The sequence below is a fragment of the Borostomias antarcticus genome (genome assembly GCF_949987555.1).
Source record: "Borostomias antarcticus genome assembly, chromosome: 18".
NCBI classification, from domain to species: Eukaryota; Metazoa; Chordata; class Actinopteri; order Stomiiformes; family Stomiidae; genus Borostomias; species Borostomias antarcticus.
In genome coordinates this window covers 2426463-2453533 of record NC_140251.1, presented here as the reverse complement: position 1 = coordinate 2453533, position 27071 = coordinate 2426463, and the positions used below count along the sequence as shown (strand labels likewise).

Below are 27071 nucleotides of genomic sequence, written 5' to 3'. Positions count from 1 at the left end.
GCAGGTGGTGCTATTGTAAGTGCAGCTGAGACTACAGTAGGTGTTGGACTTGGTGCAGAAATCTCCATGGGAGCTGGGCCTTGGGCAGTAATCTGAGACAGAGAGGAGACCAGCTCTGGCATTTGAGCCACCACCGCGGCAGGGGCTGTAGACAGAGTTGGGGCTAGAGGAGCTGGGATCTCTGCTGAAACTGAGGCTGTGGTGGGTGGCTGGGCTGGATCTGACACTACATCTGGTATTATGACAATAACTGCAGAACCATGAGCTAAAGGAGGGGCTGTGGTCTGAGTTGGAAGAACCAACACTATGGGAGCAATCGAAGGAGGAGACATATCAGCCGGTGGCTGAGCTGGTGCTTTAGCAGACTCTGGTGTTGGAGGGGAGAGTGGAGTTGAGTCTGAGGACAGAGGAGTGTGAGCCTGGAATGAAGATGATGATGTAGCATTGGAGGCTAAGCTTGAGTCTGGGGTTGCTGGAGAGGTAGGAGGTGATCCCTGTGATACTAGGGATGGTGTGGTGGTCGTCTCTGAGACTAGAATTGTAGCTGGAGAAGGTTTAGCCTGCGGAACCTCGCACACCACACTGATAGGTTCTATCTCTGGCTCAGAGGGTGGGGTAGCCTCGGAGACTGGTGTAGTATCCGCCTGCTCTTTGGTCTCGGATTCATCACTGGGTGTAATGTCAGAGGACACGCCAATGCCGTACTCCTCCACCAGACTATCATCCTCGTCCTCCGCAGAGGAACACTGGGTGATCTTAAGGTCTGGTATAGGGAACAGTGACCTTCTGAGGGCGGGATCCTGAGGAATTATCGGCCTGGGAGCGGCCGTACATTCACGCTCTGGTACAACGACCACCTCAGGACGTTTGGGAGGCTCAGAAGGCCGTGGTGGGGCAGGACGTTTCTTTTTCCTCACCTGCACCTCGCCTGGCGGGGTGTTCTGGTCCTCTGCCTCAGCTGTGGAGATGGTCACATAGCAAGTTTCTGCAGACTCTGGAGAAAGGGTGTCCATGATCGCATGCTGTGCCTGCTGGAACTCCTGTTCTATCAGCATTAGCTCTTTCTTCTTCTTCATCATCTCCTCATACACCTCCTCTGGAGACCGAAGTCTCTTGACTGGTTCGGCAGTGGCATCCGCAGTGGACTCTTCTTTAGGAGATATGATGTCTTTAACTTCAGGTTCTTCCACTAAGGTATTGTAGAGGTAGTCCTCTATTGGCATGCCTTCATATAGTGGTTCTATATCAGGATCTGCCTCAAAGTCTCCTCTGAGAGCCTTAGCCTGAATAAGCTGCTCATATGCCTCATCTGCACTCCTCAGTGGCTTCCCAACAGCTGCTGCATCATGTGGAGATGGTTTCACTGTTGTGGGCAGCTTAGGTCCTTTCTGCACAGCTAGCTTGGCCTCTCTCTCAGACTCGAAGCCATCTGATTCTGACTCCATGCTGGGGGAGTAATCAGAGCCTGATGTCCTGTGTAGCTCCTCCATCTCCTTAGCCTGTCTCAGCTCCTCTGTGGGGGATGCATCCTCGATTGGAGACAGGTTACTGGGGGAGGTGAGAGGGTGGTCTCGTCTTCTCTGAGCCCGGAGTTCCTCCTTGTCTCTCTTGGACTTCTTGGAGCTCCTCTTTCCCTGATGCTGGTCGCCATCCCTCTGTTTCTCCTGCTCCCTGAGGAGCTCCTCCTCCTCTCTCATCTCCTCCTCCTCAGAGGAGTCCTCAATGGTGGGCAGAGCCTGACCCGGCTGCCTGTGCTTGGCCTTGCGGTGTGGTTTGCCCTCCCCTCTGGTCTTCCGGTGGCTGGGGCTGCTGTCACTGTCCTCTTCCAGGGAGGATGCAGAGGTGGGGGAGGTTCCTGGGGTGAAGCTGGACGCCTGGACACTGGATGACCCTTCGCCTTTGGACCTGTCCTCCAATGACTCTGTGATGCTCTCCACCTCCACGTCCCCTTCGTCGCTGCTCTGTCTGCGTCTCGTCATTGGCATGGCTTTCTTGTAGACAGTGACAGTCTCAGTTTCTAGTCTCTCCTCAGCGGTTGGAACTTCAGTCTTCGGAAGAGAGGGCCGTCTGGCTGGGCTGTCTGCACTGTCAGTGCCACCGTTCATGGGCAGAGGCTTGGCTGTCTCTGAAACATTATCCAGCTCAGCCTCCTTGGCTACCTCCTCCTCTTTCTCCTCGTTCTCTTCCTCTGAGAGAGACATCTCATCCTCGGCTCCTGTCATGCCCATGATCTGCCTGCGAATAAACTCTTCATCATCCACAGATTCAGAGCCAGGGCTATCGACTTTAAAGTCCTCACTGCTAGACGAGGTAGGGCTCACTTTCAGTCTCCTCCTCTGGATCTGAGGTGAAGGAGAGGGGGTAAGCTCGCTCCCACTGCTCTCTTCCATGGAATGATAACTCAGACGCTTCCTCTCCACTGGACCCTTCTCCTTGGTAGGCATGGCTGAGTCAGACGTCTTGTCCTGTACAGACGCATAGCTGACCTCCTGTACTTTCTTCAGTTCCTCCTCAGAGGTGTAAGAGCCCTGTGATATGGGTAAGATCTCCGGTTGATCGTGTTCGTTATCAATGTGGTCTTCAAGCTTTATTTGTTCCAGTTCTAGACTGGAGCTGGCTGGACTAGACACCGCTTCCACTATCAGCTGGTCCGCTGGGAGAGAGTCTTTCACAGCGATGGGCATCTTTTGGATTTCATTCTCCTAAAAATGAGAAACAACATATAAACATGTGGTACTCAGATTTTGCTCATTAAAGTATGAATGATACTTATGAAAATACTGTTTTAATACTACACAGAAACTTGTCTGAAAAGTTGCCTTTTCTGTGAGTATTGGTTGGGCTACTGGACTTACCTTCACAACCAAGGGAGCAGCCACTTCCGTGCAAGAATCGGCTGATGTAGTCGGCGGTTGGGCTGTCTTTGGAGTTATCCTCTCTTGTGCTGTCATTGGCTGTGGCCCCTGCTGTTTTGGTGGCTCTTCAAACTTCTTCTCCTCTGGCGTTGTTGGCTCTGCCATTTGGACTTTAGTTTCAGGATTGTCTTCCACCACGGTGATGTCATCAGGGGCTGCCACTGTGGCTGGGGCAGGATGGGGAGGCTCTGGCACTGTGGCTGGAGTGACTGCAGCAGTAGCCTTTACTGTGGTGGTAGGACTGAGTGCAGCCTTGGCCTCTGCTATAGGGGCAGAGACTGCAGCAGCTGCTGGTTGAGTCTCAGTCTTGGGTGGTTCGGATGTAGTCGGTTCAGCTTTGGCTGTCACAGCTTTAGTAACCTCTGTTACAGTTGGCTCCATCTTTACAACCTCTGTCTTGACCTCTGCCACCACTCTGGGGTCTTCAACCTTTGCTGGTTCTGTTACATTTAGTACAGAGGCTGGTGTTGCTGAAGGTGTTGGCTTGGTCTCTGTCTTGCCTGGTAAAGGTATGGACTCGACCTTTGCCTTGGAGGCCGCAGGTGTAGGCTGGACCTCTGCCTTGGCAACAGCAGGTGTCAGCTGGACCTCTGCCTTGGCAACAGCAGGTGTAGGCTGGACCTTTGCCTTGGCAACAGCAGGTGTAGGCTGGACCTCTGCCTTGGCAACAGCAAGTGTGGGCTGGGTGGGTGTAAGTGTGGGCTGGGACATCTTTCCCATCTCTCCCAGCTGTCCAGATAGCGCCCTCTGTGTCTGGCAGTTCAGACACAGCCATTCCTTCTGTAAACACACAAACCCATACAAGTGGTTACAACTAAAAAGCCGAGAAACATAAAAAAAGGAGACTGAACGTTTTCAAAATAACAATATTATAGAGATAATTGAGATAATTTTCATACGCACTCATAAGTGCAGTTGTACAGTATAGCTTTAGTATTTGGCTGTTCATGAGGTCATATGAGGATTATGCGGGCAGTTGACTGCACATACAGTTTGCAGATCCAGTTTGGGAGACATACTTATGTCGCTCTGTCTGGGACTAATAAAACCCTACTGTCTGTCACTCTTGGAACCAGGACAGATACTCAGTCAGTCAAATAATGCAGTAGTCAAAGACAAAAGAACTGGAACACAAAAACAAATCCATGCATACAACAATCTTAAATGCTCAAATGGGCTTTAAAAAAGAATTATATTATACACTAGAAAAACCCAGCAGACAGTCTTATCTTCTAAAAGGAATTCTCCAGCCCCTAGGGTAATGAAAAGCTCAAACTACTAGACCACTGCACATGTTATCATCGTCAGGTAGCACAATAAATAGCTTACCTTGCAAAAGAACAAAATCACATCTTAAAGGTAACCCGTACTGCTGTTTACACTAAAGCATTCTGTAGGAGCATAATATTTCAGTTCCATTTAATGTCGGGCCATTCTGTGAAAAGCCTTTTCGTCTGCCAGGAGTCTCCTAGCGGAGCAGTCAGATTCACAGCATTGCGCCTCTGCAGAGGCAGAGGCAGGAAGAGCCTCTGAGACACATGGGGCAGAGGCGGAGATTACGTCCCAAATGGATCCCCACTCCTTTCACTTTCAATCAACGCAAGTGTCAGAGATGCAAATGCTTGAGGCACACATACAGCCTACACACGGATCCGTCCATAGTTCACACTTCTGTGGATACTCATGAGCACGTTCTCACATCAATGTGTCCATAGCCTACATAACAAAACATAAACATTGAATTTGCATGTTAAGATGCAATCATGTGCACTCACACATGCCGACTCATGCACACGCACGGACGCACGCACGCGCACACATACCCTCTCTCCGTAGTAGATTAGTGCTGGTTCAGAGCAGTGCTGAGTTTCCCAGAGGCATCGTAGCGCTATGTTCATCGTAAGCTATGGCGTTCATCATAGCGCTACGATGAACGTAGCGCTATGATGCCTCTGGGAAACTCAGCCCAGTGATGTAAATACATACTATTTCATGGGCACATGTGCTGACTAGAGCTTTAGCCAGTGGTGTAGCCTACCCTCTGTCATGTCCAGGCTTAGCCCTGCAATCCCAATCCAGGGATTTCCCTGTGGTAGGGATCCCGTGTCTGTTTGCAGAAATAAGACTAAAATACCTACACTTTACCCAACCAGTCAAGGTCTAAGGAAAACATCTCAGCATCTGCTTTCAAAACTGGCAAAAGGCATCAGGACATTCAGGTCTAGTGAAGCCAAAATGGACTCTGAATCTGTCTGCGCTTTGGGTGTCCCCATGTAACCTCTATCACAGCTGCTCCATAACCACCGCTGGGCCAAGTTGACAGTGGGATTAAATACTTTCAGACCTGAAAGTATGTTCCCTCACTGGGCGAGCCCAACACCACACTCCAGTGCTCTGGCAGAGTTAATTATGATAGCAGCAGATCCATTAGCTGCTTTTGTGAAAGGCCGAAAAGGCCTCTCTGACCTCAGGCTGAAGGCAGCAATGCTGCCACACAATAAGACACTCTTACAGTAGGTCAATTAATGCATGACTTTCAGCGTTGAGCTGTGCTTGGACCACCAAACAATATTATAGCTAGCTATTTAACAGCAATACTAGGAAGCCCATGATTCTTTTTTTACTTGCATTGTGTGACACAGAGGACCACTCAATACTAATTCAACCCATTAGAGCAGTGTTATTGAGCAGAATTCCCCAACTCCTGTTCAGTCAGCAATCAAATAGTCTCTCTTTTTGCATGGTAAAGTTAATGGTAGAAAGAGTGCCCTAGGCACATTGCTCATATTGTCTTCATCCATGCACTTCATTGATTACACAGTTTCACATAATTCACCGCAAAAAAATGATTATTCTGAGGTCGATGAACGTGTTGGAGTCACGTGAGTCGAAACCTATCGGAGCATAAATAAGAGTCTCTCATTGGAGTGGATGGCTGATCCCAACCAGCCCTGGAAGGCCAGCGCCTGTGGGGTGAGGAGGCATCACAAGACAGTAACATGTCTGCTCTATTTCAAAGGATTACTGAGATAGATAAAGCCAACACGCTCTATTCAGCATCAGCATACTCTGAGAGCTTTGCATTAAAAATCACACAGCCTTTGGTGTGAATCTGTAAAAAATAAGAGCTTGTGACTTGTTAAAAAGATCAGTCTTTCAGTTTGGATATCCTCTCAAAAGGATGCTTCCTCCTCTTTCACGCTCTGAGGATATAATCACAGCGAAAGGGGACGCTGCTCCTGTCTCATACATATGCTAATCAGCCCAGCCATGTCACCGGTGGGACCAATCAGGTGAATCATTGGTAATCAGATGCTCAAATACTTCCTGGTTCTCTGATCACCTCATTCGCTGGCACAATGCCCTCATCAATGGATGGTGGGCTTACAGGTATCTAGACTGGCTGGCTGCATGTTAACAACTGAGGCCTATAGACGAATAACCATATAATGTCCGTTTTGATTTTTTTGAGAGAGCTTGATCAGTAGCAGATGTACAGACTATCCTAATCATATTTTGTGTGAATACATCACTTGAAAGTATACAATGTCTTCTATGTAATGAAATGCATTTTAGGGCTGCACGATTATGACAAAAGATAATCATTGCGATTATTTGCTTCAAAATGCTAATTGCGATTAATAATTGTGATTCATATTTAATATATAATATTAATATATAATAACCAAAATGCTCCCAAATCATGGACGTTGATCCATTTCTTGCTACTAACTCACTGACCTCGTTTTCGCTAATTTTTTCACTACTCACGGCTGCAGGTACTGAAATTGCTGCGCACAGCGCACTCAGGAGGAACGCATGTGATTCGTCAGACAGCATAAGCACCCGTGATTCGTCCATGTAGTCCTAGCACACTCAATTCAAAGCAAAATTTTTAATCACATTGTCTGCGGCCTTTTGCGATTAGTTAATCGCAGAGGTCATAATCACGATTAATTCCCGATTAATTGTGCAGCCCTAATGCATTTATCCCTCTTCTGATGTAAACGTCAGAAGACACTGAGATTGCCAAAAAGACAACCAGTAAAAACACCAGTAAACACACCAGTAAATGTAAATGTGACATATGGTTATTTGTCTGTAGGCTTCAGGAAATAACAGAATAAAGGTTGAGGAAAAAGGAGAAAAGGCACACCGTAGTCTCTGAGAGGTGCTGGTAACGGATGGAATATACTAGAAAAAAGAAATGAAACTGCAAACTCAAGCTCTCAATGGTGGGTGATTTATTCAGACAACATCAAAGTCTTGACGAAACGGCTAAATAAATAACCCAGCATCGAAGGCTTGAGTCTGTGCTTTCTTCTCTTTTTCTAAATAACAGAATATAAACATATTCACTTGTGTGTAGCAGCACATAATGTGCTGTCATGTTGTGTCTGTGTTAAAGCGGATTCTTTCAAAACTGATGTTGGACAAAAGCACTTTCTTAAGGCCAATTTATACTTTGTCGTACGATGCTATTGAAAGTGTTGACAGACAGAAGTGATGTCACTGTCGACACTTTTTTGTGTCAGACAGGGGTGTCTCGCACCCACCAAACTTTCTAATGTCGCAGACGCCGTCACTTTCGTCGCAAAGCTGTGATTGGAGAGCTATATAGAAGGCACGTTCGTTGCCATGGATCAATCAGCCACACGTCTGCAAGTTACCAGGGAGGTGATCAGACACTTCGCTGAAGTATAAATGCTAAATGTCGGTCAACATTTTTTTCTGTCGACAGACATTTGTCGTACAACACTTGTCCAATGAGTATAAATTAAGCTTTAGTCGCTATACAATATAGGGCTATGCAACTAGATTGAATGGGATCATTCATGGTTCCTTGAAAATCTAAATCCCCAAAATACTTGTCAAGCTGATCATTAGAGTGTCATCCCCCCATATTCAATTACATTCACCATTTTTCAAACAACACGATTCATTTCAAGGTGAACTATAAAAAAATAATTACATCTTTGATTGACTGAAATGTCCTTTGCTGTGCATGAACAACATTACTGCCTCATTTACATAACTCATTAAAGACTGACATTTTGATATATTTTTTTCTACATCCAGCTTCCGTGTCTCTGTACCCTGACTTGGCAGAAATTCATTGAGCGCTTGAGTGTGTGGTTTCATTTATTTTTCCAGTATATTTCATCCGTTACCCAATTTGGGTCATTTCTGTGACCCAGTGCTGGTTAACTATAGCTCCTACCCAGTGCTGGGTCAAACTGATGGGCTCAGTGATTGACCCAGCACGTTGAGTTACGTTTATTAACCCATACGCATGGTTAATTTGACTCAGCAGTGGATTGAATATTTACACTACTGCTGGGTCATTGTCACTCATGTTTTTCACCTTTATTAACCCAAACGCATGGTTAATTTGACCCAGTGAACCAGACGTTGTAGAGGAAATGAGGTAAAAGTATGAAACAACCCGGTTCCCAGATGGCTGGGCCAGAGCTGTAAGATCCTGAGCACCTCTACAGTACCCTGCTCCCTCTCTCCTCTCCTCCCTCCTCTCTCTTTTCTCTCCTCTCTCCCTGACTGAATGTGGACCTGCCTGGCAGTGCTCCCCTGGCCCCAGTCCAAGCCACAGCATATGGCTAATGGACCTTCTTTGTGTTGATAATCCAAATGAATAGCAGCTGGGAAGTGTGATTACCGGAGCATGGGAGTTAAACATTTTATGGAAACTTGTTTTCCAAGAATTAGCTAAGCTGAAACTAATGTGGGTCTGTAAACAACATCTTAATATTGGCACACAATGCTCCTCAAACAACAGTCTCTCCACCTCACCTGGCACAAAGAAAATAACCCAGAGACTAGGCACACCATGTTAGCCTATCTAACAGAGGATAGAGACTAGGCACACAATGTTAGCCCATCTAACAGAGGATAGAGACTAGGCACACTGTGTAAGCCTACTGTTTTGTCCCTAAGCAGAGACCCAGTGGACCCAGGGATGTGTGGGGACTATGTGACAGAGTCCTGGGCTCTGGACGCCTGCCATCATCCTTTCCTTTAATTAAATGTGTTTGCTTGGGGAGAGGGTGGGAGCCAGGGGTCGGAGCCAGGGGCCGAGAGCCGTGGGAGCAGGCGTTCGGTGTGATTAGCCTCTAAGCTAGATTAGCCCTTCCCAATGACAGCCCCCAGGAAGCTACGCTGGCACACACACACGCACGCACGCACACACACACACACACACACACACACACACACACACACACACACACACACACACACACACACACACACACACACACACACAGGCGTGCCAGCACTGGGGGAGGATCTGCTGAGCTCTACACTAAATCATCCATTCCACTTGATTCAATCTGAAAATTGAAGAAGATCAGAGAAAACAGGAAAATATCGTTGATATTCCATGCGGAGAAAAACTCAGAACTCACGGTAGCTCATCAATCATCCAAAAACATGGTATTTGTTATTTTATGCGTGTCCTACAGCATGTGACAATCCGCAGGGTGTCACTGGTTCAACGGCTAGTGGAATCAATCTTGTTCCGCCTCAGCGACAGCATCAATGTCACAGGTGTGCTACTCAGCAAATGGGCTACTGTAAATCAAATGTGAAATGAAAGTGCCTGTTCATACATCAAACTGCTGTGTCCTACCCTCTCACATTTTTCAACATTAAGAAAGCAACGCCAATACCTTCTCTCATTACCCTGGCATTGTGTGTACCAAGGAGTTGAGATTTGCAGATATCATCGGGGGGGGATTGAAGAGACGGACACTGGGTTGTAGCCGACACCAGTATTTCAGGGCTGTCGATGCTCCTCTATTCTTATGGAGGTTGGAGCTGCCTGGTTCCATATTGATTTCCTGGCAGACCCCTTTGGCAACAGCTGTAGCTAGATAATATACTTGGCTTTCAACAGCCCCCGCAGATCAGAGCAGAGCAGCGCAGAGCAGAGCAGAGCAGAGCAGAGCAGCACTGGTCATAAATACGACCCTCTGTTAATGGAGCATGTTGACCCACTAATCCGTAATAAGCAGGAGTGCTTCATTCTACACACGAGGGGGCAGAGGCCACAAGCTTTCTCCATCTGAGATATGGCATATCTACGAACTTTGTAAACGGAGAAAAGAGAGGGATGGGGGCAGGGTAGAAGAGACAGAGAGAGATAGAAAGCGATAGGAGATGGAGGGAGAGAATAGCAGTGCAAATCAAAATCCATATGCTAAACCTCATGGGGGAGATTCTATTCCCTCTCCTTGGACTGACAGCCAAGCCCACCTTCAAAATAGCACCCGACACCACTCTCATGTTTTGAACCGATTTTTGCAGCTCGAGGGAAAAAGGCCATAACAGAATGCACTCAAGCTGCTCTAAAAACACAGAGATTCTGTCACAGAAGCTGAAGAGCACAGTGACATGGGAAACACGTTTGACCTATTCACGCATATTTTCCCATACGTAATATGGTCAAATTATTATTTGACCTTCCCAATTATTACATTGAGATGCACCACCTTGTCTAAAACAGACATGGCGCAGGACAGCGACAAGACAGAAGGAGAATGAGAATCAGCCTTAAAAGGACACAAGGAGTGGAGAGGAGGGAGACAGAGGAGAGAGCCAGGTGCGCTGTGTTTGGTCTGCTCTCACTTCAGAGAGACTATTTTTACCACTGTCACTATGTTCACCAAGGGGTCTCTCCTTATCACAGTGCCAGCAGCCATGCGGCTGGCCGGAGCCTACAGCTGAGCACATCCCTGGCTGAGAAGAGGCCAGGCAGGGAACGGGGGGATGGGGGGACCAGGGATAATTACCACAGCTAGGCACAGCCTGCATGTCAACAAACATGGGGGCTGCAGTATGATTGCCTGGGCCTGTGGGTCAAAGATTATGAGCTGTGCGAAGACTCAATTTCTCATGGCAGATGGAAGTTTTGGCAAGCTTGTCAGAAAGTTCTCAAGGTCATTCAGAGGGTAAGTAAGATGGCTGACTTCAATACTTGGCTAAGGTACAGTATTGACATGCACTACCACTGGCTGCAGGACCACTTCAATTCAAAAACACTTGATAAAATTACTACTGAAATTAAAACTGCCAACTGAAAAGAAAAAGGACCCATTTACTAATGAGATGGCAGCAGTATTCCACAAACTCTCTTCATTACAGTCCTAAGAGCAAAGTAGCTACCAGACAACAATGGAAACCTTTCACTACACAGCCAGAAAACGTGGCTGTGCCACGATGTGCGCCCTAGATAACAGAAAACAGCCACTTGCTGGCTTCTGATAAGATCAGCTGGAGTGGGAAGGAGGGAGGGAAGGAGGGGGGGAAGGAGGGAGGGAGGGAAGGAGGGAGAGACCAATGGACAGATGCTGCTGGCACTTGACCCCTTCAAGAGCCCCCTTGCCTCTCTACTTCACGTATCTGGAATGGATAAATAAAGGCAGTTTTTTTAGAAGAATGAATGAGAGAAAGCCCAACTACGGTACAACAATCACTGTCAACTGTGACTCTGAGCAAGGCCAGCTGCCCCAGCAGATGATCACACTGCTGTTCTTCTACCATCCTTCAGTGTGAAGGCCAGGCTATTTCTGCTCCGGTCAGCCTTCAGACAGGCTCGCTTTAAGTGACACACACACACACACACACACATGCACACACACACACACACACACACACACACATGCACACACACATGCACGCACACAAACACACATGCACGCACACACACACACACACACACACACACACACACACACACACACACACACACACAATCCCCATCCCCCAGCCCTAGACTCCATGCTCTCCATGAAAGACACGACGAGTGTCAATTACGTAAGAGCCTCATCACAGCGGGCATTATTTCTCAATAACGCCGTGCTAGGCTGAGGCATTCTGTAAATCTGTCCCTCTAACCTCAGCATCACAGCTAAGTCACCAGGGAGCAGGCTACTTTCTCCCCAGAGAGAACAGCGTGGCCGACACAAAGACAGAAACACAGAACCTGGCCTACAACACATGATCAGAGCCAAATAGTTACTAAGCATTCATGAACTGGAATGCAACCACGTTTATTCAAATCAGCAATATTCTACAAATGACATATCAATTTACAAATTCTTTGAGAAAATGCTTTCCATTTTAATCATATGATATTTTTGGTTCAGCCTTTTGGGGGGACTAAGCAGAGCATCTCTTTATAAAGGCATTAGCATCAGAAGATGACCTTTTGCTAAAGCCTCCAGTTATATGACTAACGGAGTTCCAAAATGACACATTATTAATTTGGTACCCATACTGTATGCTGTAGGCCTCTTTGTAAACAATGACATCAGATTTGTGCAGTTCCTCTGATCTGAAAAGATTAAAATATCGGAATGATTTGACTACAATATGGGGAACAGAGGAACTACCGAACCGCAATACTGCTCGGTATTCAGTCTAGAAAGCTGACATTTGACAACGTTCTTCAATGATATGCAATGTTGATCACACACAAGGGAAACAACATCTGAAAAAGGCTGCAATGCTTGATTCCCCGAAATAGGAGTTCGCTTTCCAAGACTTACTGAGTTAACTCAATAAGGTCAATGGAAAAAGCGAGAGCACCCAGCCTAACAGCACTTAACCTGCACCAGTGAGAGCGTGACAGAAAGCCAACACACACGTGCGATGCTGCGAGCAACGTAGACGGAGAAAAGGGGAGGGGCTGTGCGAGTAGAGAAAACCACTGATCTGTGATGGGAGCAGATGGCCTGCTGGGTAACGTGTGCTGCTGTACTATTCTGTACAGAGCTGAGCTGTGCAGCACCGTGTTGTGTTGGTTTTAATCCAGCTCACGTCAGTTTATTGGCATATCACAACGGGGCTGTACCACCTCTCACGGGGGAGCTGGAGAGTCCTCGGCCTCACAACCAGCCAGCAGCGCACGCACCGGCAGATCCCATCTCACTAATGCTGTTGCACAACCCCTCAATCACTTTAATACAGTTGCGTTGCAGCTGGATCACCAGGGCAAGCCTTGCACGGGCCGTTATGTAATGTCACATTCGCTCAAGCGTCGCCATCGAAGGGACGTTCACAAGAGAGTCCGGCGCCACGCACAGTGCATTAGGAGAATGTTTTTAAACTTATTTGAAGTCCTCTAAATATCTGTACTTTTCATAGTGGATACACAGACGCCTTTGCACTTTAAAGTGCTAATGCTCACCCTGGGCCGATCTCCAGACCATCTCTCCCTCCGTATCTCCAGCATGCAGCCATTCCACAGGCAACCGTCCCTCACCTGTGATGTTTTCATGCTATGGAATCCATCTCTTCCCACTTTCACTTTCAACGTTGACACTTTCAAAACAACAGTGTGAAGACACTGGAATAATTGAAGTGGGATATGTGAATCTCTAAATGCTTTCATCGGGGAAGAATGAACTTCATAACATAGTCTCAGGTCAGGTCGCTTTTTTAGAGACACACTGTTGGCTAGGGCCGAAGCCAATCACTTAGCATTCCGAGACTACTTTATCACTAGGTCCCTGCTGGCTGCTAATGTTTTTATTGGCAATCTACCCACATGGATCAAACGATTACCTCAGAGAAACCAGAAAAACAGGGTGGACACTGGGCTGCCATGGTGGACGTAAGGAGCTTCACAAGGCGGAGAGGCAGCACATGCTTCCCCCCCCCCCCCCCCCCTCCTCTAGCAGCAGGATGAACTGTGAGCTGTCCGAGCAGGAAGCCATGACCTGTTATTATCAGTCATCAGCTTCTGCAATCACTTCTCCTGCCCTACAGTGAACCAGTACGAGTAGAGGGAGGGAGGAGGAAATGTATCACCTGGACACAAGGGATGGAGAAGAATACAGCCATCCAGCTTCGTCATCGCAGCAGATATGTACAGTAGACAGACTGCAATACTACTTCACCTAAAATATCTACCCTACCCATCACATGTGAAAATGCTTGCACAATCTGAAAGAAAACCAAGCCCTGGGAAATATACATAACCTGAGAGCGTATAGCAGTATTCAAAGCTGAACCAGTACATGTCAAAGAGATATTGAAAGGCCAAAAGCACACATAGTGTACACATTAAGAAGAGATTGATGATCGTGGTTTAAAAACATACCTTCTCATTCTGGGGCATGGGGTTAAATCCACATTGGTTGCAGACAGTGCTCTTGCATTCTGTGCAGGTGTTGTAGTTGGGAGGGTCCTTGGAGCCCACGTTGAGTCCCACCTTGCAGAGTGGACAGGTAGACTGGCCTGATTTGCGAGCTGCTTGGGAAGCTGCTGCTACCTTTGGAGGCTCTGATGGGGGTTTGTCCACTTTGGCCTGTACTGATGGAGGAGCCTTGGCCTGCTGGGGTTGCTCTGGTTTCTTCTCCTCTGCTCTCTGAGCAGTAGGTGGTTTGGTCTCCTTTGCAGGAGACATCTTGGGTGAAGCTGGTGGTGTGGTGCGGGCCTCATCCTGAACAGCTGAGGTGATCAAAGTGGAGGCAGAACTGAAGATGGAGGAGCCAAAGCCAAACATCTTGCCAGTAACTGACTCTGGAGGTTTTGTAGCAGCAGGCTGAGATTTAGCACCCCCAAAGCCAAAGAAGCCCCCTGACCCCTGTTTGGGAGGCTGGACCTGAGGTGGTGCAGCCTTGGCAGGAGAGGATCCAGCTTTGGGGGACTCTTGCTGGATACCCTGTTTGGGAGGAATTGTCTTTAGTTCTGTTTTTTGAGCTTGTTGGGGCTGAACTTGTGGTGGTTTTGCAGGCTGTTGGTGGCTGGGGTTCTCCTTTGCAGACAGTGGTGAAGGTGTAGTATGCCCACTGGGCTTGGTTGACGGTGGAGCTGGTTTGTCCTCTGGTTTCTGACCAGTGGCAGGTACCTCTGTGGAAGCCACAGCTAGAGGGATCTTTTTGAGGGAGCCTGGTGCTGTGGCTGCACCTGGAGCTTGGGTTCCAGCTAAAATAGGTGTTTCCTTCTGGTCTGGAGCTGAAGAAGGAACCTCTATTTTGACTGTTGTAGGTTCTTGGGTATTCTCCTTTTGGGCAAGAGCAGGTGTCAGGGTCTCCTTCTGTGACGCAGCAAGTGTGGAGACTTTGCTGGGCTGTGATTTCATCATGGAGGGTTCTGGGGACTCCATTGCACCCAGAGCTCTCTGCATCTGGCAGGTGAGACACAACCACTCCTTCACCTGAAACACATTGACAATATTAGAGTAGGAAAAAAAGCACTGGGGAGTGAAATGTTGCCAGTGTATCCTAAGTACTGTTACACTCATATTGAGCCTCAGCTGCAAAAGTTAGGACAGAGTTCAAAAGATAAATTCCATGTGTGAAAAGGAACAGCCAATAGTTGTCCAGAATGACAGGAATACAATTTTTATTAAGCGAAGGTCCCTATCAAGCACTGCATTTGGCTCAGGTAGTGTTATTTTAACTTACCTCTGTTTCATGGGGTTTTGGGTTAAATCCACATTTGTTGCAAACAGTGTTCTTGCATTGGGTACAAGTGTTGTAGTTTGAAGGGTCCTTGGAGCCCACATTGAGTCCAACCTTGCAGAGTGGACAGGTGGACTGGCCTGATTTAGGAGCTGCTTCCTTTGGAGGCTCTGATGAAGGTTTGTCCACTTTGGCCTGTACTGATGGAGGAGCCTTGGCCTGCTTGGTTTGCTCTGGTTTCTTCTCTGCTCTTTGAGCAGCAGGTGGGTTGGTCTCCTTTGCAGGTGACATCTTGGGAGAGGCCTGGGCTGCTGCAGACATCTTGGGGGAACCTGGTGGTGTGGGGCGGGATTCGTCCTGAACAGCTGAGGTGATCAAAGTGGAAGCAGAACTGAAGATGGAGGAGCCAAAGCCAAACATCTTGCCAGTAACTGACTCTGCAGGCTTTGCAGTGGCAGGTTGAGATTTAACACCACCAAAGCCAAAGAAGCCACCTGATTCTTGTTTGGGAGGCTGGGCCTGTGGTGACACAGCCTTGGCAGGAGAGGGTCCCACTTTGGGAGGCTGTTGTTGAGGCTTTCCAGGTTCTGCTTTTGGTGCCCCTCCAGGAGGCTGCTGAGACTGCCCTTGTTGTGGGGTCCTCGGCTGTTCAGTTTGTATAGGAGGATTCATATTTTGTTTGGCAGTATTTGGAGTAGATTTTTCCATGAGCTTATGGTCTGGCTGGAATGCCACAGAAGGGGAGACCTGTGTTGGTAGGACCTCCTTCTGGAGACCAACTGATGTTGGTGTCTCCTTCTGAGGTGCAGCAGGAGGAGTAACAACGTCCTTTTGGGGTGCAGATACTTTGCTGGGTGATGGCTGGGGATTCATCGTGGGGGGCCCTGGAGGCTCCATTCCTCCTAGTGCTCTCTGCATTTGACAGGTAAGACACAGCCACTCCGTCACCTAAAGAAAATAATATTATTTAGTTTTTTTTTATACTGTAGATATTTAACATCAATCATATCTAAAATGAAAGAACTTGGTCATCAAAAACTGAAGGTCACTCCATTTTGATGACAAAGGTGACTATTGAAAGCTACCACTCGCCTGATGTTCAACCACTCCAAGTTCACCCACAAAACTTCCCTTCTCCGTTTTCTACATTGGCTCCTTGTAGCAGCTCAGATCCAGTTTAAAACGCTGGTACAGTACTAGCCTACAGGGCAATGAAAGGAACACCCCCGAGTCCCGACCACTACGCTCTGCTACCTCAGGGAGATTGGTTGCCCCATCACTCCGAGGCCCCTGTGGTTAATCGACACAGTCTCAGATCTTTTCTGTCCTGGCCATGCAGTGGTGGAATGAACTGCCCACTGATGTCAGGAAAGGAGATTCACTGGCCATCTTTCACCGCAGGCTCAAAACTCACCTCTTCAAGAAGTATTAGCAGGATCCTTCCTCTTAAGCACCTATTGTATTTTTAGTTTGCTACTCTTGCACTTTGCCTTTAGCACTAGATAATGGTCTTAGTTACTTATTTAGACGGGAGGTACACTTGTGAGTTCTGGTGAGTAGTAGTACACTGACTTCCTATGTTAAATGCAATTATTGTAAGTTGCTTTGGATAAAATTGTCTGCTCAATGTCTGTAATGTAATGTCATGTATAGCTTTTAAACTAAAACCTCATAAAAGCATATGACCAAATGTGTTAAAAACTGTATTGATTGAGCATTAAGCTATATTGTGAACATGATATTTTATCAAATCCCCAAAATATTGGTTGCTATGAAAGTATGTTCAAACATTTTCACAAAATATTTAAAAAACAAGATTGGCATGAGTACTGCTCCAACATACTTCCCATATTTTTTCTTTTTAAAGGACCAATCTTGTTCACTTACCTCTGTTTCATGAGGCATGGGGTTAAATCCACATTGGTTGCAGACAGTGCTTTTGCATTGGGTACAAGTGTTGTAGTTGGGAGGATCCTTGGAGCCCACGTTGAGTCCCACCTTACAGAGTGGACAGGTAGACTGGCCTGATTTGGGAGCTACTTGGGAAGCTGCTGCTGCCTTACGAGGCTCTGATGGGGGTTTGTCCACTTTGGCCTGTACTGATAGAGGAGCCTTGGCCTGCTTGGGTTGCTCTGGTTTCTTCTCCTCTGCTCTCTGAGCAGCAGGTGGTTTGGTCTCCTTTGCAGGTGAAATCTTGGGAGAGGCCTGGGCTGCTGCAGACATCTTGGGGGAACCTGGTGGTGTGGAACGGGACTCATCCTGAACAGCTGACGTGATCAAAGTGGAGGCAGAACTGAAGATGGAGGAGCCAAAGCCAAACATCTTCCCAGACACTGACTCTGCAGGCTTTGTTGCGGCCGGTTGAGATTTAGCACCCCCAAAGCCAAAGAAGCCCCCTGACTCCTGTTTGGGAGGCTGGACCTGAGGTGGTGCAGCCTTGGCAGGAGAGGGTCCAGCTTTTGGGGGCTGTTGTTGAGGATTCCCAGGCTCCTGTTTAGGAGAAACAGGTTTGGGGTCGAGTTTTGGATTTTGTTGGGGATGAACCTGTGGAGGTTTAGTAACAGGCTGCTGCTGGCTGGGCTTTTGGATTTCTGGTTGCTTCAGAGGTTGAGTAGCATCAGGTTGTTTGGTTGTAGCCATGTCAGGTGGGTCTGCTGATTTCAGAACATCTGTAGGTTTCTTATTTTCATTAATGATCTCAGCAGAGGTGATTTTCTTCTGCAGGATGTTTGTTTCAGAGTTCTCTTTTGATTTGGGTGAAGCTAGAGTTGGGACATTCATACTTTGCAATACAGTAGGTGATTGATTCTCTTTACTCTGTGTTGCAGTTGAAGTTGTGTCTTCCTTCTGTTGAACTTCTGGTGGTACAAAACTATCTTTGCCTGAGCCTGGTATTAGGGATACTTTTATTTTAGATGAGCCTTGAGGTGTAGGATCCTGTTCTTTTAGGGGTGGGAGAGGAGGTGGAGGCTCTGTGGTAATGGGTAAAGCAGGAGTCGGTGATTCCTCTGTAAGGGTGAGAGGTTTAGCAGGCTCCAGGGCATCCTCCTTGGTGAGAGGTGAGGTAGGAACTGGGGCGTCCTCCTTTGTGAGAGGTGAGGCTGGATCTGGGGCCTCCTCCTTGGTGAGAGGTGAGGCTGGATCTGGGGCCTCCTCCTTGGTGAGAGGTGAGGCAGTAACTGGGGCCTCCTCCTTGGTGAGAGGTGAGGCAGGAACTGGGGCATCATCCTTGCTAAGAGCTGAGGCTGGATCTGGGGTCTCATCCTTGGTGAGAGGTGAGGCTGGATCTGGGGTCTCAACCTTGGTGAGAGGTGAGGCTGGATCTGGGGTCTCAACCTTGGTGAGAGGTGAGGCTGGATCTGGGGCCTCCTCCTTGATAAGAGATGAGGCAGGAACTGGGACTTCCTTGGCAACGTGTGAGTCAGGGGTTGGGGTCTCCTTGGTTAGTGGTACGGCAGGAACCAGGGCTTCCTTGGTTGGGGGTGGAGCAGTAGCTGGGGCTTCCTTGGTTTGTTCATCTTGCTTTTCAGGGGTAATGTTTGTTTCCATTTTTGAAGAGGCTGGTAATGGAGTCTGCTTTAGTGGAGTTGCTGTAGTGCCTTCCGTTTTTGGCAAGGGCATGTCTTTCTCCATAGGAATGGCAGCAGGTGTAGACATTTTAGGTGAGGGCTTCATGGGTGGTCCTGGGGGCTCTATTCCTCCAACAGCTCTCTGCATCTGGCAGGTAAGACACAGCCACTCCTTTACCTTAAGGAAAACAGGTGCAAACATCAGTTTCATCTTAGTAGTCAAATATACCTGAGAAAAATGGGCTCTGGAATTTTTTGTATGCAAGAATGCACAAATTGAAAATATTTTTTTAAGCTGTTATCAATTAAAGAAAAACAAAAAACAGTATGTACTGTATACAGCTCAACAAATTAAGGGAGCACTTAAATCATCAATCATCATCGCGGATCACGATTAACGAAATATTAAAGTTAAAAATTGTACATTCTGTAATTTGCTGAGAACAAAAAGACGCAAGGACGGTAAATGGAAACAAAAATCATTAACTCGAGGGCTGGATGTGATGATACAGTGTTCCCTTAATTTTTTTGAGCAGTATAACTTTGGTGAAAAAATATATGACACTGAACGAAATACTGTTTTTAGCAAGTGAAGAAATCATGATATGCATTACAGTAGTAAGCATTTTTTCAGTATGCACTATGGATAGATGAACCTTTAATGTATTCATATTCAATTTGACTTACCTCTGTTTCATGAGGCATGGAGTTAAATCCGCAATTGTTGCAGACTGTGTTCTTGCATTCTGTGCAAGTGTTGTAGTTGGGAGGATTCTTGGAGCCCACGTTGATTCCCACCTTGCAGAGTGGACAGGTGGACTGGCCTGAATTGGGAGCTGCTTGAGAGGCTGCTGCTGCCTTTTGAAGCTCTGATGGGGGTTTGTCCACTTTGGCCTGTACTGATGGAGGAGCCTTGGCCTGCTGGGGTTTCTCTGGTTTCTTCTGCTCTGCTCTCTGAGCAGCAGGTGGTTTGGTCTCCTTTGCAGGAGACATCTTGGGAGAGGCCTGGGCTGCTGCAGACATCTTGGGGGAAGCTGGTGGTGTGGTGCGGGACTCATCCTGAACAGCTGACGTGATCAAAGTGGAGGCAGAACTGAAGATGGAGGAGCCAAAGCCAAACATCTTCCCAGAAACCGACTCTGCAGGCTTTGCTGCAGCTGGCTGAGATTTAGTACCACCAAAGCCAAAGAAGCCCCCTGACTCCTGCTGTGTAGCAATACTCTGCCTACGCTCTGGTTGGCTGGTCTGGTCTGGGGGTTTCAGAGGCCCTGATGTTCTCCGGTTCTCCTGTGGTGTTTTCTGACCAGGGGCTGGGCTGGCCTGTTTCTGAGTCTCTGGAGCTTTAGCTGCCTCGGCTTTGGGTGGCTGTGCTGCTTGACTAGACTGCTTTATCTGAGGGGCGCCTGGTGTCATGGTCTCCTTCTTTTGGGGTGTTGCGGGGTTGGAGGCTTTACTAGGTGAAGGCTGGGGTTTCATCATGGGGGGTCCAGGGGGCTCCATTCCTCCAACAGCTCGCTGCATCTGGCAGGTAAGACACAGCCACTCCTGCAACTGAAATGATACAGTCATGTAATGTTAGCAGACTGGAATTGGCTCATATAAGAATAATGAACTCTGACTAAATTAAATGATGAGGTCAAAGTATTACCCTCAATTACATTTCAATACTTGTTAGCGAAAATATATCGGATATATTTGCTTTTATTTTATTTTTTTTCTGGTATTTTTTTTTTACGCAAAAGTAGTTTGCTGTTTTGATCATTTTGACAAAAAAAAAAATTCAGACAAGGCTAAGATTTTTTCTTAAAGATCAGCAGGTAAACTTGCCAAAACAACTGTAATGTTGTATGCATTCTTTTCAAGTATTTCTAGCCAGGGCTTAAAAACGAAATTATTTTTCAATCGGTTCGCTCCGAGCAGAACCAGCATATTTAACGTTTCCGTTCTCGTGTTCCGCCACCAACATAGCGTTCCTGAACCGGTTAAGAACGAAAAATAACGTTCCGTTCACCGTTCCGGGGGTGTTAGCCTATTAAGACTCAGGCCTACAGTATTTCTTGTAAGGTATAACCTAATCAACAAGTCTAGGGTTGTGGTGGCCTTATCGCCAACAATATTAGCCTTGGTGATGTGTGCTGTAGTGTAGCCTTGTTGATTATTTTACAAGAAACATTAGTCCTATTCCCGTATGCCCTTAATCCACACCGTAAACTATGCACAGGTCTATCATAAGCAATCATCATAGGTCATCATCCTTTTTAAAATATTTTCTTGTACTGTTGCTGCAAGCTATTTTATTCTGCGCCTGTAGGCCTATTGTTTGTTTTTATTTCGTTTTATAATGTTTTATGTTATTTATAAATAATTAGTCACCTCATTCATTCATCTGCGCAATCCCTATTGTTTATGCTGCGTTCCTTTTGTATGGGAGCTCCGGATTTGGCGCCTATACGCCACGTAGCCTATCGTCTGGCATCCGCGGTCTTTAATATTATAGTAATTTAACTTATGCTATTCAATGATCAGAGTTGCACGGCACATTGTCACTAAAGTGTGCTCATATTAATTAATGTAGCCTAATCATTTGATTTGTGAAAGTCAAGACGTGACGGAAATCTGTGCAACAATAGGCTATGACTAGATTCCAAGAGGCGCGCTCGCTTTCACAGCCTAATTGCCGAGTTGAACTCTGAAGGAGGCAGACCATTAAATTCGCAAAACATAGGTTTATGCACACTAGTATACATCCAAGCAACTGTCACAAAGTACTCCGTGTTTTAAATAGCCAAACCATACTTGGAGCGAGATGCACAACGAGTGAAAATTGGCTTCCGCTGAATGTTGGTTATAAAGATAGAGGAACTTTATTGCAGAAACGCAGGTCCATATAAAACATTATATTTGCACAGTAGGCTATTTTTTATTTCACTTTATTATTTGCATCATCCTTTGTGGACCAATGTTGGAATAAATTTGCCTTCGAACGTTATTGCCCTCTCTGACATCCGCGGTCTTTATGTGAAATCTAGTTTTAGCCTACTGAAACATTACAGGCTATAGGCTAGCCTACTCTTTTTCAATTAAACAAAATAAATCACATTGATATATTTGCTAAGTAATAAGCTGTAAGGACAGGGTGAACTACTGTTTTGCACTGGCAAACTAAGGAGAGTGTGACAGCCCTGCGCAACGCGTGCTAATTGGCTGCCGCTGAGTGGTTGGGAAACATCAAGAATAGTCATGCATCTTAGCTTGCAGAGTTTGAGAAACATCCTAAATTTTTCTAAATAGCACTTGTTGTAGAAACCTGGGAATCCTGTTTTTAGACTAGTGATGTAATCGGTTAGAAAACCACTGTCTAGTCGTCAGTGAAAATAGTCGCTGCGCACATCCCTAGTCTGAACTAGGCTATGGTGTGTTGTTGTAATATCTAAATCTCTTCATTTCGCTAAGCAAGCATTTAAGATCCTGACTGTGAAATAACAGATTTAGGGGCCTAGGCTACATTACAAAAACAGGACAAGATGTAGGCTAAAAATTTTATAAATTTAATTTAGCCTATTCGGCCATAAAAGGCTCAGCTTTCTTCTTTTTAAAAATTATTTTTAAGTTATATAGGCCTACCACAAAGACCGAAAAAATAACGTTATTAACAGGTTTTAAAGATTTCAAATTAACGTTTCTGTTCTGTAACATTTAAAGACCATTTCGTTTTCGTTCCTGTTTCTGTTCCTCGTAAAATACCGTTCGTTTTCGGTTTTCGTTTCCGTTCCTTGAACCGGTTCGGAGCCTTGTTTCTAGCACCATATAAACTCTATTAAGTAAATGTTGCCTATTCCTGTTAGTTTCAGTGTCAATGAAAATGAGGCTGGCTGGGCACTGCTACAGACAATGTGTGCTTCCGGCCAGCAAGCTGGTGTTATGGGAGCCATCTCCATGGTAAGGACGCAAGTCGTGAGGGTGTCCTACCAAAACATTTGTGGGCATAATTAATGGATGCGGGAGTGGAGACCACCAATGAGATCGCCAGGTGTATGGAGTACTAGGATAACTGGGGACAAAGATAGGAGGCCCATCTGTGGATGACCCAATTAAATGTTTTCATTCCTATTGGTTGTTTAAAGTCACATATATAGTAAGTCTCTTGTTAAGTGCAGCCATTTTCCTTGTAAAAAAACAACTAGAAAACAGCATGATTCAAGATCTCATCTAATCTTGTCCTTGGAGAAGCTTTGTTTGTGAGTCGATTAGTTTATCTATGCTTTTATAAATTAGTTCTGCTCATATTTCATAGTATTTAATAGTATTTGTTTATTTTAATTCCTAGTCACGTTTCACACAACAACAACTTGACCATCTTCTTCAATAAATGGACATACAAATTAACGTTGTGAAGCTACTATACCCAGTCAAGTCAGTGAAAAGTATTTAGATATCTGGTGATGTGTGCCTCGCTACACTCTCTGGTGCCAGAATAATAACAATGGCTCTCAAACATCAGTTAACCCTATTTCAACTGGCACTAGGAATTGGCTGATCGAACAACCTGGAATCTAAATCGGTGGATTTTAACCTTAAAGATAATGTTGGGGCTTGCGGATATTCCTAATGTTCGATACAGAGACCTAATCGTTGTTGCATTAGGGTTCTCAAAAACAAAACAAAAATCGACATGGTCCATACAGGCTACACTGAAATTATGTTAGACTGAGGTTATCATTGTCAATGAAATAACATATTATTTCTGTCTTACCCCTGTTCCATTGGGCATGGGGTTAAATCCACATTGATTGCAGAAAGTGTTCTTGCATTCAGTGCACGTGTTGTAGTTTGCAGGATCCTTGGAGCCCACGTTGATTCCCAACTTGCAGAGTGGACAGGTGGACTGGCCTGATTTGGGAGCTGCTTGGGAGGCTGCTGCTGCCTTTGGAGGCTCTGATGGGGGTTTGTCCACTTTGGCCTGTACTGATGGAGGAGCCTTGGCCTGCTGGGGTTGCTCTGGTTTCTTCTCCTCTACTCTCTGAGCAGCAGGTGGTTTGGTCTCCTTTGCAGGAGACATCTTGGGAGAGGCCTGGGCTGCTGCAGACATCTTGGGGGAAGCTGGTGGTGTGGTGCGGGACTCATCCTGAACAGCTGAGGTGATCAAAGTGGAGGCAGAACTGAAGATGGAGGAGCCAAATCCAAACATCTTCCCGGAAACCGACTCTGCAGGCTTTGCTGTAGCTGGCTGAGATTTAGTACTACCAAAGCCAAAGAAGCCCCCTGACTCCTGCTGTGTAGCATTACTCTGCCTACGCTCTGGTTGGCTGGTCTGGTCTGGGGGTTTCTGAGGCCCTGATGTTCTCCGGTTCTCCTGTGGTGTTTTCTGAGCAGGAGCTGGGCTGGCCTCTTTCTGAGTCTCTTGAGCTTTAGCATCTTCAACGTTGGGTGGCTGTGTTGCTGGAGTAGACTGCTTTCTCTGCGGGGAGCCTGGTGTTGATGTCTCCTTCTTTTGGGGTGCAGCAGGTGTGGAAGCTTTGTTGGGTGAGAGCTGGGGTCTCATCATTGGTGGCCCTGGGGTCTCCATCCCTCCAACAGCTCGCTGTGTCTGACAGGTTAGACACAGCCACTCCTTCACCTGAAACAATGAAACTGTAAACTGCTATGAACTGTAGGCAAGATAACTGGCTGAGGTTAGAAAACATATGCTGCTCAATGTTGTGAAAAAGATTTGAATCACTTCTACTAACTGCTGCCTTACCTTTGTTTCATGAGGCATGGGGTTAAAGCCACATTGGTTGCACACAGTGTTTTTGCATTGGGTACAAGTATTGTAGTTGGGAGGATCCTTGGAGCCCACGTTGAGTCCCACCTTGCAGAGTGGACAGGTAGACTGGCCTGATTTGACAGCTGCTTTGGAGGCTGCTGCTGCCTTTGGAGGCTCTGATGAAGGTTTGTCCACTTTGGCCTGTACTGATGGAGGAGCCTTAGCCTGCTGGGGTTGCTCTCTTTTCTTCTCCTCTGCTTTCTGAGCAGCAGGTGGTTTGGTCTCCTTTGCAGGAGACATCTTGGGAGAGGCCTGGGCTGCTGCAGACATCTTGGGGGAAGCTGGTGGTGTGGTGCGGGACTCATCCTGAACAGCTGAGGTGATCAAAGTGGAGGCAGAACTGAAGATGGAGGAGCCAAATCCAAACATCTTCCCGGAAACCGACTCTGCAGGCTTTGCTGCAGCCAGCTGAGATTTAGTACCACCAAAGCCAAAGAAGCCCCCTGACTCCTGCTGTGTAGCATTACTCTGCCTACGCTCTGGTTGGCTGGTCTGTTCTGGGGGTTTCTGAGGCCCTGATGTTCTCCGGTTCTCCTGTGGTGTTTTCTGACCAGGGGCTGGGCTGGCCTGTTTCTGACTCTCTGGAGCTTTAGCATCCTCGGTTTTGGGTGGCTGTGCTGCTGGAGTAGACTGCTTTCTCTGTGGGGAGCCTAGTGTTGAGGTCTCCTTTTTGGGTTCAGCAGATGTTGATATCTCCTTCTTTTGGGGTGCAGCAGGTGTGGACGCTTTGTTGGGTGATAGATGGGGTTTCATCATTGGTGGCCCTTGGGTCTCCATCGCTCCAACAGCTCGCTGTGTCTGACAGGTTAGACACAGCCACTCCTTCACCTGAAACAATGAAACAGGAAACTGTTATGAACTGTATACAAGAGAACTGGGCTGGTTGAGAAAATAATATTTTCTCACTTCTATTAACTGCTGTCTTACCTTTGTGTCATGAGGCATGGGGTTAAATCCACATTGGTTGCAGATAGTGTTTTTACATTGGGTACAAGTGTTGTAGTTGGGAGGGTCCTTGGAGCCCACGTTGAGTCCCACCTTGCAGAGTGGACAGGGAGACTGGCCTGATTTGGGAGCTGCTTGGGAAGCTGCTGCTGCCTTTGGAGGCTCTGATGGGGGTTTGTCCACTTTGGCCTGTACTGATGGAGGAGCCTTGGCCTGCTGGGGTTGCTCTGGTTTCTTCTCTGCTCTCTGAGCAGCAGGTGGTTTGGTCTCCTTGGCAGGAGACATCTTGGGAGAGGCCTGGGTTGCTGCAGACATCTTGGGGGAACCTGGTGGTGTGGAACGGGACTCGTCCTGAACACCTGAGGTGATCAAAGTGGAGGCAGAACTGAAGATGGAGGAGCCAAAGCCAAACATCTTGCCAGAAACTGACTCTACAGACTGCGAGGCAGCCGGCTGAGATTTAGCACCCCCAAAGCCAAAGAAGCCCCCTGTCTCCTGTTTGGGAGGCTGGGCTTGAGGTGGTACGGCCATGGCAGGAGAGGGTCCAGCCTGTGCCTTGGGTGACTGTGCAGCAGGAGTAGACTGATTTTCCTGTGGGAAGCCTGGTGTTGAGGTGTCCTTTTGGGGGGGTGCAGCAGGTGTGGAAGCTCTGTTGGGTGAGAGCTGGGGTTTCATCATGGGAGGTCCTGGGGGCTCCATTTCCTCAATAGCTCGTTGTGTCTGGCAGGTAAGACACAGCCACTCCTTCACCTGAAACATTAAGACAATTTATTGTTAAGAGCTCTGCAATACTCCTGGCTCTGTTACTCTCAGAGAAATTAGAAAAATGTTAATGAATGCATGAGTTATATGATCACATTTTATGTTTGGATATCTTGGATTCTTTTTAAATGCACCATTAATACACAAGAGTGCCAAGGTCCACTCAATCAGAGTTCATATTTGTAAATAATAATAATAAATAAATAAATAAATAAATAAATAAATAAATAAATAAATAAATAAATAAATAAATAAATAAATAAATAAATAAATAAATAAATAAATAAATAAATAAATAAATAAATAAATAAATAAATAAATAATCATCATCATCATACGAATAGGGCTGGGTATCGATTCGAATTGCAGAATCGATTCGATTCTGATTCACAAGGTTCAGAATCGATTATCACGATTCAATTCAATTCGATTCGATTCAAAATCGATTCGGTTAGTGTTACTAAAACCTGTTTTCTTTTTTAGCTGTAACCTTAATTACATGACTGCCAAGTTATGCAACACATCAATACTAGGGATGGGTATCGATACTGATTTCCAAAAATGAATGAATGAATGAATGAATGAACTATTCATTCCTTCATTTATTCATTAATTCATTAAATAAAAGATAGATTTGGGGATTCAT

The 27071-nt window shown here is 46.5% G+C and overlaps 1 protein-coding gene across 1 annotated transcript in view; it reads right to left on the bottom strand.

The window, feature by feature from the left end:
• pclob (piccolo presynaptic cytomatrix protein b) overlaps positions 1-27071 on the bottom strand; it is a gene marked incomplete at both ends in the record, with an annotated part of 71965 nt that overhangs the window by 34482 nt on the left and 10412 nt on the right. The window contains 7 exons of the mRNA XM_084453214.1: positions 304-2702; positions 2856-3695; positions 14038-14601; positions 15001-15096; positions 15347-15862; positions 17231-17833; positions 19600-20463. Coding sequence (XP_084309340.1) covers positions 304-2702; positions 2856-3695; positions 14038-14601; positions 15001-15096; positions 15347-15862; positions 17231-17833; positions 19600-20463 — 5882 coding nt within the window. The remainder of the gene's footprint in view (positions 1-303; positions 2703-2855; positions 3696-14037; positions 14602-15000; positions 15097-15346; positions 15863-17230; positions 17834-19599; positions 20464-27071) is intronic.